At 63.2% G+C, this 12,775-nt stretch overlaps 3 protein-coding genes across 3 annotated transcripts; 1 reads left to right on the top strand and 2 right to left on the bottom strand.

Moving 5' to 3' along the window:
* Window positions 1-1,444: 1,444 nt before the first annotated feature.
* PSMB6 (proteasome 20S subunit beta 6) lies at window positions 1,445-4,183 on the top strand. The gene is made up of 6 exons (XM_064643367.1): window positions 1,445-1,578; window positions 2,136-2,203; window positions 2,827-2,958; window positions 3,042-3,171; window positions 3,398-3,542; window positions 3,830-4,183. Exons 1-6 carry the CDS (start codon window positions 1,489-1,491, stop codon window positions 3,964-3,966), a joined length of 702 nt encoding a protein of 233 aa, XP_064499437.1. The 5' UTR covers window positions 1,445-1,488; the 3' UTR covers window positions 3,967-4,183.
* SLC25A11 (solute carrier family 25 member 11) lies at window positions 4,162-8,119 on the bottom strand. Its single transcript, XM_064643366.1, has 8 exons — window positions 7,599-8,119; window positions 6,779-6,931; window positions 6,182-6,388; window positions 6,007-6,097; window positions 5,556-5,646; window positions 5,369-5,468; window positions 5,216-5,267; window positions 4,162-4,880 (listed from the first exon to the last, which is right to left on the bottom strand). The coding sequence occupies exons 1-8, from the start codon at window positions 8,102-8,104 to the stop codon at window positions 4,725-4,727; spliced, it is 1,356 nt and encodes a 451-aa protein (XP_064499436.1). The 5' UTR covers window positions 8,105-8,119; the 3' UTR covers window positions 4,162-4,724.
* Window positions 8,120-9,699: 1,580 nt separating this feature from the next.
* Window positions 9,700-12,381, bottom strand: PFN1 (profilin 1). The gene is made up of 3 exons (XM_064643368.1): window positions 12,107-12,381; window positions 10,794-10,986; window positions 9,700-9,954 (listed from the first exon to the last, which is right to left on the bottom strand). The coding sequence occupies exons 1-3, from the start codon at window positions 12,236-12,238 to the stop codon at window positions 9,857-9,859; spliced, it is 423 nt and encodes a 140-aa protein (XP_064499438.1). The 5' UTR covers window positions 12,239-12,381; the 3' UTR covers window positions 9,700-9,856.
* Window positions 12,382-12,775: the final 394 nt, after the last annotated feature.

The raw sequence follows: 12,775 nt of genomic DNA on the forward strand, positions 1-12,775 counted from the left end.
CTGTGCCTGGCCTGGAGGGATTTTTGAAATGAGTCCAGTGCAAGGGCTATCCTGTGATAGGTTATTTGGATGCATCAAATGAAGGGCTTACTTTTTATCATTGGATTCCTGTGTGCAGGGCAGAGCAGTTCCAGTCTGTGTCACATTCTTTGTCTCGTCCGTGTTTTGTGTCCTTAGGGTTTTTGCATCTTGCCCTCGAGGGGCTCATGGGAAGCATCAGGCATCATCCTTAGGTTCTTGAAAGTCTTCTCTGTGTAGCCGAGTACCAAAGTTGTCAGTTGCTTCATTTGCAGGTTCAGGCCTTCTTTGGAATCACATCTCTGACTGTTAGGGTCAGACCTCTTTTAAGGCCTCATTCCAGGTCATATCATCACTGATGCTCTCCAGCCATCCCTCATAAAGCAGGAGGACTTGTTTTCCACGTCATTCCTTTCTTAGCTTCCGAACGTGGTGACATCGTGCATCCATGGTCAGGGTTTTGACAGGCACTTATGACCAATCATCTCATTAGCATCTTTATTTTTCAGGATCTTTTGAGCCCAGTCACATTATCACAGTAGTCCTATAGGTCATGCTTTTCTACAGCATCTCAATTCTTAAAATCTGATCTTGGCAAAGCAAGGTTTGTCTCTTAATTGTGTCACATGGTCTGTGTTGTCACGGGTACGGGATGTCTCACTTGGGGTCAGCTTGGAACTGCTCTGCCCTGCTCTGTGGATCAGTGGGTAGATAAAATATTGTTCAGTCTCACATCAACATGTCAGTTCCCTTAGACAGTGGAGCCAATGGCTGTACAGTTTGTGAGCAGGATGGTCTTGCGATTCCCTGCTTGGGTGTATAGAGTCAGAGCTAGGTGGAGGAGCAAACAGTGTCTATGGTACGGGCATTTGTCAGCGCTCTTTGGGCTTACAAAATGTATAGGCTCGGTTTGGGGGTAAGTCCGAGGTCACAGAAGGCACACTTCAGCGTCCCTCCCCTTTTGTCTTACAGCCACGCAAAGGAGACTCAGATTCCTGGGGTGAAAGACGGCATCAGTTTTCCCAGAACTTACGGTGTCCGGGGTGAGATTGGCCGAACGATCAGTGATGGAATCCTCTGAGAGCCACGGGGAGTCCCTGCCCAATGACTTCTGGACTGCATTGTATAGCATCGTATATGTTTATTTATTGTTGCAGGTTGCTTCTTCGACATAGTTATTGTGTTTTCCAAGTATTGTTTAATTTATATTTATACAAAGTTTATTTGTATTTTCCAACCCTATATATCTATATTCAGAATTTCTTATACTCCAAGATCCTATATATAATACAGTTGAAAGTAATTTATATATTAACTAGGATCATTTTTCAACATATAAAAAATGAGAAACGTCAGGTTTTAATATTTTTTGCACACCCCACAATGAATTTTCGGGCATTTTTGGGCGCTGCCGTAAAGCGTCGCAGCCTCCACGTCGCGCCGGCCACGCTGCCGTAAAGCGCGCGGAAGATGGCGGCGGTGACGGTGCGGGAGCCCCTGGCCGGGCCGGGCCCCGCGGGGCTGCATCGGGACTGGACGGCGGAGCCCGTCAGCACCGGCGTGAGTGCGCCGGGAGCCGCGGGGGCACCCGCTTTCGGGGCTGGGGGCGTGCGATGGGCTTGGGGGGCTACGGGGAAGGAGGGCCCCCCGTGGGCAGGGGGCGGGCTCTGGGACGGAGGGTCCCCGATGCGGGGCTGGGGGGGGGTTGGGGCGAGCAGCGAGAGCCATCCTGGGGGCCGTTGATAGGTATAGAGCACAAGGGACCCCATAGTGGGGCTGGAGAGAGGGCCTTGGGGGTGGCGAGTTCCCCATAGGGGCTGGAAGGGTGATGTGTGTCAGGGGGACCCCACCGGGGGATTCTGTGGGGATGGGGGGCTGCTGTAGGAAGGGGTGTTCTGTGGGGCGGGGGCTGCTGTGGACAGGGGGGATTCTGTGGGGCAGGGGCTGCTGTGGGACGGGGGGTTCTGTGGGACAGAGGCTGCTGTGGGGAGGGGCGTGCTGTGGGGCAGGGGCTGCTGTGGGGAGGAGGGGGTTCTGTGGCACAGGGGGGTTCGGTGGGGAGGGGTCTGCTGTGGCACAGGGACCTCCAGTGCAGCCCCTCCCTCTCCTCCCCCCAGACCACCATCATGGCCGTGGAGTTCGACGGAGGCGTCGTCATCGGGGCCGACTCCCGCACCACCACCGGGTGAGGATGGTGATGTGACATCATCAGTGACATCACCAGGGCCAGGCCCTGTCATGGGGTTGTCACCCATGACCCCTTGTCATGGTGTCACCGTGATGTCACTGTGATGCCCCCCCCGAAGCTGTGGCCGTGGCCCCGTGTGGCTGCAGGTATCAGTGTCCCACCTGACAGGTGTTTTTCATCACCAAATTCATCCAAGAATCCTTTATTTTTGTGTAGTAATTCCTGAAAAAACATCCTCAGGTTAAAGCTTGTGCACCTGGTCCCAGCCTTTGGATTTCTCACCACAGATCCCATTTTCCTTGGCCAAATCCTTTTTCCTCCTTCAGGGGGAGTTTGTGAATCCCACAGAACTGTTCCCCAGCGGTGGTGGTAAAAATCAGCTTATTAGCACAGCAAATTCCACATTTTTTAACTCCCCTCTTTGCAAAACCTGGTATTTTGGGTCCAACGAAATTCCTCTTTGCCTGAAGCAGTGACAGCTCCAGGGGTGCCGCGGGGCTCTGGCAGCTTTTTGGGGCCAGTGGCTCCTTTCCAGGGCTGTCCCAGCACCTCTGCCGTGTCGTGACCCTGCCTGTCCCGCAGTCCCTGCGGGATCACCTCAAACTGTCGGTGTCCCCCAGGTCCTACGTGGCCAACCGTGTGACGGACAAGCTGACCCCGGTCCACGACCGCATCTTCTGCTGCCGCTCGGGCTCGGCGGCCGACACGCAGGCGGTGGCCGACGCCGTGGCCTACCAGCTGGCCTTCCACAGGTACCCCTGCTGTGGGGCAGGGCTGGGGTGCGGGGAGGGCCCCCAGGCTGACCCCCAGCCCCACGGCCGTCCCTGCCCCACAGCGTGGAGCTGGAGGAGCCGCCGCGGGTGCGCACGGCCGCGCGCCTGTTCCAGCAGAGCTGCTACCGCTACCGCGAGGAGCTCAGCGCCGGCATCATCGTGGCCGGCTGGGACCCGCGCCGGGGTGGACAGGTGAGGGTCCTTCTGGCCCACAGCATCCCCCCCTCTTCTCTCCTGGAGTGTCTTGCTCTGCCCTATGTCCTTTTCTGCCTCCTGGCATCTCCTTCTCTGCCACACAGTCCCCCCCTTTCTGTCCCATAGCCCCCTCCTCAGCCCCAGGCTCTGCCTGCACCCTCCTGCCCCACATCCCCTGCTCTCTACCCCAGAGTGCCCTACAGCCCCCACTGTGCCCCCCCAGGTGTATGTGGTGCCGCTGGGGGGGCTTCTCCTGCGCCAGCCCTTCGCCGTGGGGGGCTCAGGCAGCTCCTATATCTACGGATACCTGGATGCCACATTCCAGCCTGGGATGAGCCGCTCCCAGTGCCAGGAGTTCGTTGCCCGTGGTGGGTTTGGGGGACTCGGCGTGGGGGGCGGGGCCGGGCAGGGGTTGGGAGGGTCCTGGGAGGCATTTGGAGAAGCACAGAGGCATTTGGGGGAGTCCTGGGACTTGGGGATTTGGGGAACGTGTAAGGGTGCGAGAGGGTCCTGGAAGGAGGTTTGGGAGGGGCACTGTGGGGTTTGGGGAGGGTGCTGGGAGGCGATTTGGGGAGCCCTTGGAGGGGATCTGGGGGCACTGAATTTGTGGGGGTCCTGGGAGGGACTCTGGGGGTCCCTAACCTGTGTCCCCCAGCACTGGCCTTGGCGATGGTGCGGGACGGCTCCAGCGGGGGCGTGATCCGGCTGGCGGCCATCACCGAGGAGGGGGTGGAACGGACCGTCCTGGCTGGCCCCGACCTGCCCTGGGGTGACGGTGGCCCCCCTGCCTGAGAGAGGGGCCCCCCCGGGACCCCTGAACGAGGTGGGGGAGGACAAAACCAATGGCTCTGCGGACCCACTGCCCCTGCTGTGTGTTCGTGGGGGTCCCCTCCAGGGGGCCACGGCCAGACCCGCGTTGTGGGACATGAGCCATGTGCCTCCTGCATGGCCCTGCCCCTGGTGTCACAGACATAAACCACACCCCCATCGTTGTGGGGTTTTGCTTTAATTACATGATCACAATTCATGATTCATTACAAAGCACGGGGAAGGGGTTGGGGGGGGCTTCGGGGGGCTCTTGCCCCACAGTGTGATCTTGACCTTGGCTGGTAACAAAACCCCCAGGGGGTGTGAGAAGAGGGCACATGGAGTAGGGGGGCCCCTATAGGACACCCTACATTTTCCATAGGAAGTCTAGGGCTGTCCCTTTGGGACGAGACACCTCCCAGGAACCCCCCTGTTGCCCCCATGTCGGGCATCAAGCGCCCCTATAGAGCCCAGGACCACTCCATAGGGCCCTGGGGGTTCCTATAGCCCTGGGGAGGGTGTCATGCACCCCAGTAGAGCCCCAGACCCCTCCATAGGGCCCCAGGGCTACTTCATAGCCTTGATGGGTGGGGGAGACAGGCATCCTTACAGGGCCCCTCCCCCCACAGCCCTCGAGGGGGATGTCAGACCCTCCCCCAGACTCCTCTGGGGGGGGATCAGATGCCCCTTAAGAGCCCCCAGAATGGGATCAGATCCCCCTGACCTCCCCCCCAGAATGGGGGTCAGGCACTGAGGAAGAGCCGCTGGTACCACTTGTTCATCTGCTCCAGGAAGATGAAGGTGAGCACGGTGTGGGGGCCCAGGCGGGCGTAGTAGGGGGTGAAGCCCTTCCAGAGGCTGAAGAACCCCTCGTACCGCACCACCTTCACCAGCACGTCCTGCAGGGAGGGAACCCCACCCCCAAAATTACGAGAAGCCCTCTAAAAATGAACCCCTCATCTCCCAGGTGATGGGAAACCTTCCCAAAATGATGGAGACTCCCCTCAAAATGGCAAGGGAACTCCCCAAAATGATGGGGACCTCCTCAAAAAGGACCTGAACTGCCCCATCAATGACAGGCACTGCCCTCAAAACAGTGAGGAACCCCCTCCCCAGTTGAAAAGGAACCCCTGCAAAATGACAGGAACCATGCCCCAACTGACAGAGAATCCCCCCCAGAATGATGGGGGCCGCCCCCAAACGCTGAGGCCCCCCCAGAGCCCTGCTCGCTCACCAGCCCGTTGCGGTACTCGGGTTTCCCATCGATAGTCCGCATGTTCTGGATCCTGTCAGAATTTTTCGGGTGAAATAGGAGAGGTTTTGGGATGACCCCCAAATCCATAATTAATTGACAGGGGAGGGTGGGGGATCCCCCAAATGAACCCACCGGGTCTTGACGATGTCGACGGGCATGGAGGCGGCCGTGGTCACCAGCCCGCTGATCATGCTGGCGCAGAAGTGGCACAGGATGTCGTCACGGAAATGCCCTGGGGGGACCCCAAAACATCAAAGGGGGGACAGGGGAGGGTGTGCCAGGATTTGGGGGGACCCCCAGGGCAGAGCCCCAAACTCACCGGAGTCGAGCAGGAATTGCTTGGATTGGGAGTAGGAGGCAAGTTGGGCAGCATTGACGACCACAGCGCGGGCCATGGTGGGGATACAGCCCTGGGGAGAGAGAGAGGGGGTTGGGGAAGCCCCCTGCACCCCCAGGCCCCCCCCCCAATCTCCCCCTGCACCCCGAGGCCCCCCCCCCATCTCCCCCTGCACCTTCAGACATCCCACCTGCATGCCTTCCTCCCTTACCACAGTGAGGTCACAGCCCTAGGGGGAGACAAGGGGGTTTCGGGGGACCCCCTGCACTCCCAAACCCCCCCAAACCATGAGAACATCCCCCCCTCCGTGCACCCCCGGGGGAGGGTCCCAGGATGATGGGGGGAGGTCTCAGAGCATTTGGGATCATGGAGAGGACTAGGGGAGCTTTAGGGAAGGGGGATGGATTTTGGGGTCCCCCAGGCCCCTCCATACCCTCCACAGTGTGAGAACCCCCTCCTCCCTCGCCATCCTCACGAGGGCATCAAACACGTTGCGATACCCGCGGCGCTCGCCAGGGGGCAGCCTGTGATTTGGGGTGAAAAAAGGGGATTTTGGTAAAGAAGTTGAATTTGGAGGCCCGGGGGAAAATTCGGGGGGGGAGCCTCACCTGCCATCAGCCGTCATGCGGATCAGAGCGACCTCAGCAGGGGTCCCCACGAAGGCCCCCGCAGCCCCGGCTGTCATCCCCATGGCGGCCTTGGCCAGGAACGGAGGGGGGGTCCCATCGGGGCCCCCGAAACGCTCGAGCAGGACGCTGTAGATCCCCAGGCGGGTCGTGGTGTAGGTGGCCTGGCGCAGGAGCCCTGCTGAGAGCCTGGGGGAGCACACCCCGAAAATAGGGCACCCCGAGAACGGAGGAGCCCGGAAATGGGGGGCAGGGAAGAGCCCAAGGCTTGCAGGCAAGTTTTGGGGAGGGTCAGGGGGCGTTAGGGGAGCTCAGGGGGTTTTGGGGGGCCCATACCCTGTGTAGACACCCCGAAGCCCCTCGTGGTATAGGATGGACCCCAGGGAATGTGGGGACATGGGGTCTGGGAAGGGCCCAGAGGCTCTGGGGGGTGGCAGAGCGTTTTGGGGGTTCTGTACCCCTTGCAGACACCCCGCAGCCCCTCGTGGCGCAGGATGAACCCCAGGGCGTGAAGGGACACGGGGTTTGGGGAAGTCCCCGGGGGTTTGGGGGTTCAGAAGGGTTTTGGGGGACCCGTACCCAGTGTAGACACCCCGCAGCCCCTCGTGGCGCAGGATGGAGCCCAGGGCGTGCAGGGACGTGCGGTACTCACGCCCCTTTGCCCCGGCCCCACTCAGCTGCATCCGGTTCTTCACCAGGTCCAGGGGCTGCACGAAGACAGTGGCCCCCATCCTGGAGAGGGGGGGTCAAGGAGGGTCAGGGGGACTCCAAAAATACTCACACTTCTCCCACAGGCCCCCAGATCCACCCACAGCCCTCTCAGAGGATTCCTGGGCTGAGGGGGGTTGGAGGTTCTGAAGTTTTGGGGGGCTGGGAGGGGACACTGGTGAGGGGGTTGGGAGGAGCTGGAGGGGGTTTCAGGAGGCCTGAAGGGGCTCAGTGGGTTAGAATTGATTTGAGGGGACATTGGGAGGAGGTTAGCGGGGCTGCAGGGAACTTGGGGAGGATTTGGGGAACTCAGAAGGGATTTAGGAGATCTGGAGGGGGCTTGGGGGGCATTTGGGGGAGTCAGAAGGGATTTGGGAGAGCTGGAAGGGATTTAGGGGATCTGAAGGGATTTTAGGGGGTGCTGTGGAGGCCAATGGTGGGAATTTTCGGAGGGGGAGAGTTAAAGGGTTTTGGGAGGCTGAGGGAGGCTCAAGGGGTCGAGCTGAAGGGGCAACGGGAGTGCTGCGGGGGGCTGAAGGGGTTTGGAGCGGTCTTGTCTTCGGGGGGAGGGTTGTCTCTGTTTGAGGGGGTGTCCCGGTTTTGGCGGAGGGTTCTCGCTTTGGGGGGGGGGGGGGGGGGCCGCTTCGGTTTGGGGGGGGGAATCTCGGTTTTGGGGGCGGGGGTCTCTCACCCGGCCAGGCCGCCGAAGAGAAACTTGATGGACTTCGGGGAGGTCTTGGGCCTCTCGGCCGCCGGCGCCGCCGCCATGGCGGGCGGGCCCCGGTCCCGGGGTGGGGAACCGGGGGGAGGGCACGGCGACCCGGGGGGTGTCCCGGGGGTCGCGAGGGGCGCGGGGTGGGCGCGCGCAGAGACCGGGGGCGCGCGCGGGGTCCCGGACCGGCGGCGCCCCAAGGTGACTCGGGGGGGGCGCGGCGCCACTGCTCCTGCGCGGGGCGCGTGCGCGCCGCCGGGGGGCGTGGCCTGTCCTCCAGGGGGCGTGAACTTTGGAGGGGAGGGGGCGTGGTGTGGTTTGGCGGAGTTATCTGGGAAGAGGGCGTGGTCGCGCCTGCCCCCGCCCCTGGTTCTCATCGGTGGAGGGTGTCTAGGCGGGAAGAAGAATCGCGGGGATTGGTCAGTAGGGCCGTGGGCGGGATTTGGGGTATGCCCCCACCTCTTAGTCTCGCGAGATTTCGCCATCTTGTGGGTCCTGAGGGGAGCCGGCTGGGCGGGAGGGGCCGGGACCACCCTGGACCCCCCGGAGCCAGCCCCGCATTCGGACCCGGACCCGGACCCGGACCTGGACCCAGATCCGCCGCTGCTCAGCCGCCGCTGCGTTGCCTGCCCAGTCCTATTCCAGGTAGTGAGTGCTGGGGAGGCGCTGGGACATAGTGGGAAGGCATTTGGGACACTGGGGGGCGCTGTGGGTACACTGGAGGCACTGGGAGGCACTCTGGGCACACTGGGGGACATCCGCCACCCTGGGGGCACTCCGGGCACACTGGGAGGCAGTCTGGGAATACTGGGGGTACTCCGGGAGGTAGTCTGGGAACACAAGGGGGCCCTCCGGGCACGCTGACAGACACTCAGGGCACAATGGAAGGCAGTTTGGGAATACGGGGTGGCACTTGGGGCACGCTGGGAGGCACTCCGGGCACGCTGGGAGGCAGTCTGGTTATACTGGGGGGCACTAGAGATGGTCTCAGGTGCCTCAGTCTGCACTGGGGGCACTCTGAACTCCCCTACCCACTATGGCACCTCCTGCCAGTTCCTGTTACTGGTTCTAACTGGGAGTCACTGGTCAGGTACCATATCCCAACCCCTCCCCAGGCTCTAATCTCCCCTAAAACTCTGCCCCTTCTCTCCAACAACCCCCCCAATTTGTGGTCCCCCTGAGGTGCTGGGAGGTGGTGTGGCCACCCGAGGGTGCAGATTACCGGAGGTGACACAGATGACACTGTCCTACAGGTGACAGAGGTGAGGGGGTCACCTGGGGACAGGGGAGCCCCAGTTACACTATCTTACAGGTGACAGGGCACCCCAGCCCCACAGGTGGGACAGTGATGGGATAATGAGGGGTTCTGGCCCCATGGAAGTGGGGGTAGGGGTGGCACATAGGGGACCTGAACACCTGGGCCCCTCCATGCCACGGGGGGAAGTTCTGCCTCACGGACCAACCCCTGACACCCCAATTCCCTCCTTGGGGCACGTCCGGGCCCCTCCTCCCCTCCGTGAGTCAGATGGGGGGGGGAACAGGAAGCGCCGGAGCTGCCGCGTTGTCCTTATAAGGCCTGGACGGCACCGGAGCTGCTTCCGCACGCCCAGTCCTGCCCCACATCCCCCCTACCCCACATGACCCCCTCTGCCCCACAGCAGCCCCTCACATCATCCCCACATCCCCTCCCCAGCCCTCATCAGCCTGCCCCCCACCCCACAGTGTCCCCTTGTCCCCCAACCCCAAGTGTCCCCCAACCGCCTTCTTTCCCTCCCACAGACACCCAGAACCCCCCTGCTGTTGGTGCAGCCCCCCAATAAAGCCTTTACCCCCCGACTTTGCCTCTGGAGGGTCTGGGAGAGCGTGGGGGGGTTGTGGGGCGGGTGCCAGGGCGTCACCCCCGCCCCATCGCAGACTTTGCCCCCTCGGGGTGCGGCACAGCACCCTTGGACCCGGCTGTCTGGGAAGGCTCCCCGTGCCCTGGGTGGAGGGCAGAGCCACACCCCACAGCTCTGCCCCACACATCGGGTTCTCCTATCCCACCCCCCCAAATCCTGCCCGACACATTCCAGCCCCACAGTGACTCCCCACAAGGGCACTTTATTGCTGCCGGCAGCGGGGACTGGGGAGGTGAGAGGGGGGTGGGGGACGGGGTCCTGCTGGTCCCTGGCGGCTCCTGCTGGTCCCTGGGGGTCCAGGGGGCCCCCGGGTGGCCCCGGGGGTCCCCCACAGCCCCCTCAGTACTGGCTGCGCCGCAGGTGATTGGCCATCTCGTAGCATTTCTTGTTGACGCAGCCGCCGTGGACGCCCTCCTTGCCCATGGCCAGCACGATGGCTGCAGGGGTAGGGGCGTCAAGGGGGGGCCCAATCCCCCAAAACACCCATCACCCCCCATAACCCTCCTCAAAACCCCCATCACACACACACCCCCCCCAGACAGAGTGGGGGGGGCATGGTAGGGGAGGAGGAGGAGGTCGAAATAGGGGGGATGAAGGGATCCTAGGAGGGGACAAGGGGAGATTGGGGGAACTGGAGCAGAGGGGGGAGGACAGAGGTGACAGGGAGCAGATCAGGGGTGACACAGGTGAGAGAGCAGCAGGTGACGTGGACAGGTGGGGCTGGAGGGGAAAGGGCAAAGAGTGACATGAGGTGATGGGGGGGCATGTGGGGGCCACCTGGGAGCTTTGGTAGGGGACACTGGGTGACACAGTGATGCCATGAGACACATGGGGGGCACCTGGGGAGGTCTGGGGTCATTGGGGGTGACAGGGACCGGTCAGGAGGTGACACAGTGTGATGGGAGGTGACACCATGATCCTGTGAGACCCGGAGGGCACCTGTGTATAGATCTGGGGGGGTGGGAGCACAGGTGGGGGGCACCTGGGGGCTTTGGGGTTGGTGAATGGTGCTGGGGGGGAGTGACAGGTGACACAGGGTGACAGGGCAGTTACAGGGAGGTCCCTTACTCTTACTGGTTATGGCAGGAAGGGTCATGGGAGGGATGGCGGGGGAGATGGAGGGTGCCAGGGGGTGGTTCAGGGGGTCCCTCGCTCACTCCTGTTGGTGATGGTGGCCGTGATGTTGAAGGTGGGGGGGTTCAGGGAGGGGATGGCAGGGGGTGTCACAGAGGGGGTGTCACAGGGTGACGGGGTGTCACAGGGGTCCCTCACTCACTCTTGTTGGTGATGGCGGCCGTGATGTTGAAGGTGGGTGCCCCGGCAGCCCCCTTGGTGCGCAGGTCCATGCTGTGCTCGCCCTCCACCAGCAGCGAGTCCCGGATGACGGAGCAGCGCAGCCCCCCCAGTGTCAGCCCCTGCACCAGCAGCGGCCCCCGCTCGGGGCCCACCAGCGCCGCCACCTCCGCCGGCTGTGGGCACGAAGGTGAGCGGACAGCCCCAAAAACCCGACCCCAGACCCCCAAAACCAACGGGGACCTCATAAGGGACTGGCATGTGCAAGCACTCCCATAACCTTGTCTCCATGACCATATAAGGGACCCGGGAGTCCAGAGACCCCCCCCATGACTTCCCCCAGAGACCCCACGTGTGACCCATGACCCCCCCAGGGGACCCCACAGGGGATCCGGGGACTCCCATGACATCCCACGACCCCCAACACTCAGAACCCTCCAGAGTCACCACTTCCACGGGGGACAACAGGTCACGGGGAGCCCAGAAACATCCCCTCAGAGACCCCATAGGGGCCCCCTTAACCCACCCTACAAGGACCCTGGAATTAACCCAGGGTACCCTCATAATCCCCCCGAACCCCAAACCCGTGAATACTCATGAACCCCCCCAAAAGCCCCAGGGGTGGCCCAGGCATCCAGGGACCCCCATAACTCCCCCGTGACCCCAAGGGGGAACGAGGCGTCCAATAACCCCCTCCAACCCCCCCATGGGCTCCCCAAAACTTCCCCCCTCCCCCCGTTTCCGTGGGGGGAAGTGGGGAGGGGGGGAAGGGGGTGCGCGCGCGCCGCCCCTCCCCCACAGGAAGCCCCGACCGCCCCTCCCCCACCGGGAAGTGGCCGCATTCCGCGCATTTTTAGAGGGTTTTTAAGTGAAAGGGGGGTGTCCCCGTCCACTACCCCCCATGAGACACCAGCGCCCCCCCCATCCCGTTAAGGGACTCCAATAAAACAAATGGCAAAAGGGGCTGTGAGGGAGAGAGGGAGGTGGTCGAACCACGTGGTGCGCGGCCCAACCTCCCTCCCTGCCCGCCTGCGACCCCCCCCCAAAACGCCCGCGGAGGGGTTTGAGGGGCGGAGGTTCCCCCCCCGGGTCTGAGCACCCGCCCCCCCCCTCCGCGCTCCACGCTGGCGCTTTCGCGTTTTTCTCCCTTTTTTGTCCCTCCCAGCGCCCGTCGCGGGGGGGGGGGGGTTGGCCCCGCCCCCGGAGGCCGCAGGGTCCCCCCGCCCTCCGCGCGCTTGGGCGGGAAACGCCTCAACCCCCCCCCCCTCGCCGCGCTCGCCGCTCCCGGGCTCTCACCGTGATGTTGGCGAAGGTCTTGCCGGGGGCGGCGGCCCAGACGGCGGGGGTGTCGCGGTACCCGACGATCGCGGCGTCCTGGCAGGTGCCGTCCGCCAGCAGCGTCTCCACGTAGGGCGCCCACCCGCTCATGGCGGCGGCGGGCGGGCGGGGCGGGGCGCGGGGGGCGGGGCCTGCCGCGCGGGGGGGCGGGGCTTCGCCGCGGGAAGGGGCGGAGTTTTATCCGCGTGCGGCGGCGCCTGCGCGGTGCGAGCGCGGCGCGGCGGCGGCCGAGAGGAAGCGGCGCCGGCGCCGCGCGGGGGGTTTTCATAGGGCACGGCGGGGGGCGGGGCCGGGGCGGGGCTGGGGGCGGGGCCTAGGGGAAACGCCCCCCCGGGCAGCGCGCGCCGCGGAGCGCGCGGGAATGGGGGGGTTGGTCGCGACCCTTCCCCCGTCATCGCGACACAACCCCCCTCTCATTGGGGCCCCCTCCTATTATCGCGACCCCCTCCTGTTTATTGGGAACCCTCCCCTTACTGCGCCCACTCCCCATCTTATTTCGACCACTCCCACCTTATTTCGACGCACTCCCATACCTTTTTCGAACCCCCTCCACGATTCTGAACCCCGCGATAATTCCATCCCCCCGTTATCCCGACCCCTTCCTGACTCCCCATTGTCCTGACACCC

This window comes from Pseudopipra pipra, unplaced genomic scaffold, assembly GCF_036250125.1.
Source record: "Pseudopipra pipra isolate bDixPip1 unplaced genomic scaffold, bDixPip1.hap1 HAP1_SCAFFOLD_111, whole genome shotgun sequence".
NCBI lineage: Eukaryota > Metazoa > Chordata > Aves > Passeriformes > Pipridae > Pseudopipra > Pseudopipra pipra.

What these genes read in the sequence shown, in the direction of transcription:
- PSMB6 (XM_064643367.1), top strand. Translation starts at nt 1,489, where the DNA reads ATGGCGGCGGTGACGGTGCGGGAGCCCCTGGCCGGGCCGGGCCCCGCG. An exon ending in GACTCCCGCACCACCACCGG is followed by an intron (nt 2,204 to 2,826) that starts GTGAGGATGGTG and finishes GGTGTCCCCCAG; the next exon opens with GTCCTACGTGGCCAACCGTG. An exon ending in ACCCGCGCCGGGGTGGACAG is followed by an intron (nt 3,172 to 3,397) that starts GTGAGGGTCCTT and finishes GTGCCCCCCCAG; the next exon opens with GTGTATGTGGTGCCGCTGGG.
- SLC25A11 (XM_064643366.1), bottom strand. Translation starts at nt 8,104, where the DNA reads ATGGCGAAATCTCGCGAGACTAAGAGGTGGGGGCATACCCCAAATCCC. An exon ending in CTGCGGGGTGTCTACACTGG is followed by an intron (nt 6,389 to 6,778) that starts GTACGGGTCCCC and finishes GTGCTCCCCCAG; the next exon opens with GCTCTCAGCAGGGCTCCTGC. An exon ending in CCGAGTACCGCAACGGGCTG is followed by an intron (nt 4,881 to 5,215) that starts GTGAGCGAGCAG and finishes CCCTCCCTGCAG; the next exon opens with GACGTGCTGGTGAAGGTGGT.
- PFN1 (XM_064643368.1), bottom strand. Translation starts at nt 12,238, where the DNA reads ATGAGCGGGTGGGCGCCCTACGTGGAGACGCTGCTGGCGGACGGCACC. An exon ending in AGACCTTCGCCAACATCACG is followed by an intron (nt 10,987 to 12,106) that starts GTGAGAGCCCGG and finishes TCGTGCCCACAG; the next exon opens with CCGGCGGAGGTGGCGGCGCT. An exon ending in GGCCGCCATCACCAACAAGA is followed by an intron (nt 9,955 to 10,793) that starts GTGAGTGAGGGA and finishes CTACCCCTGCAG; the next exon opens with CCATCGTGCTGGCCATGGGC.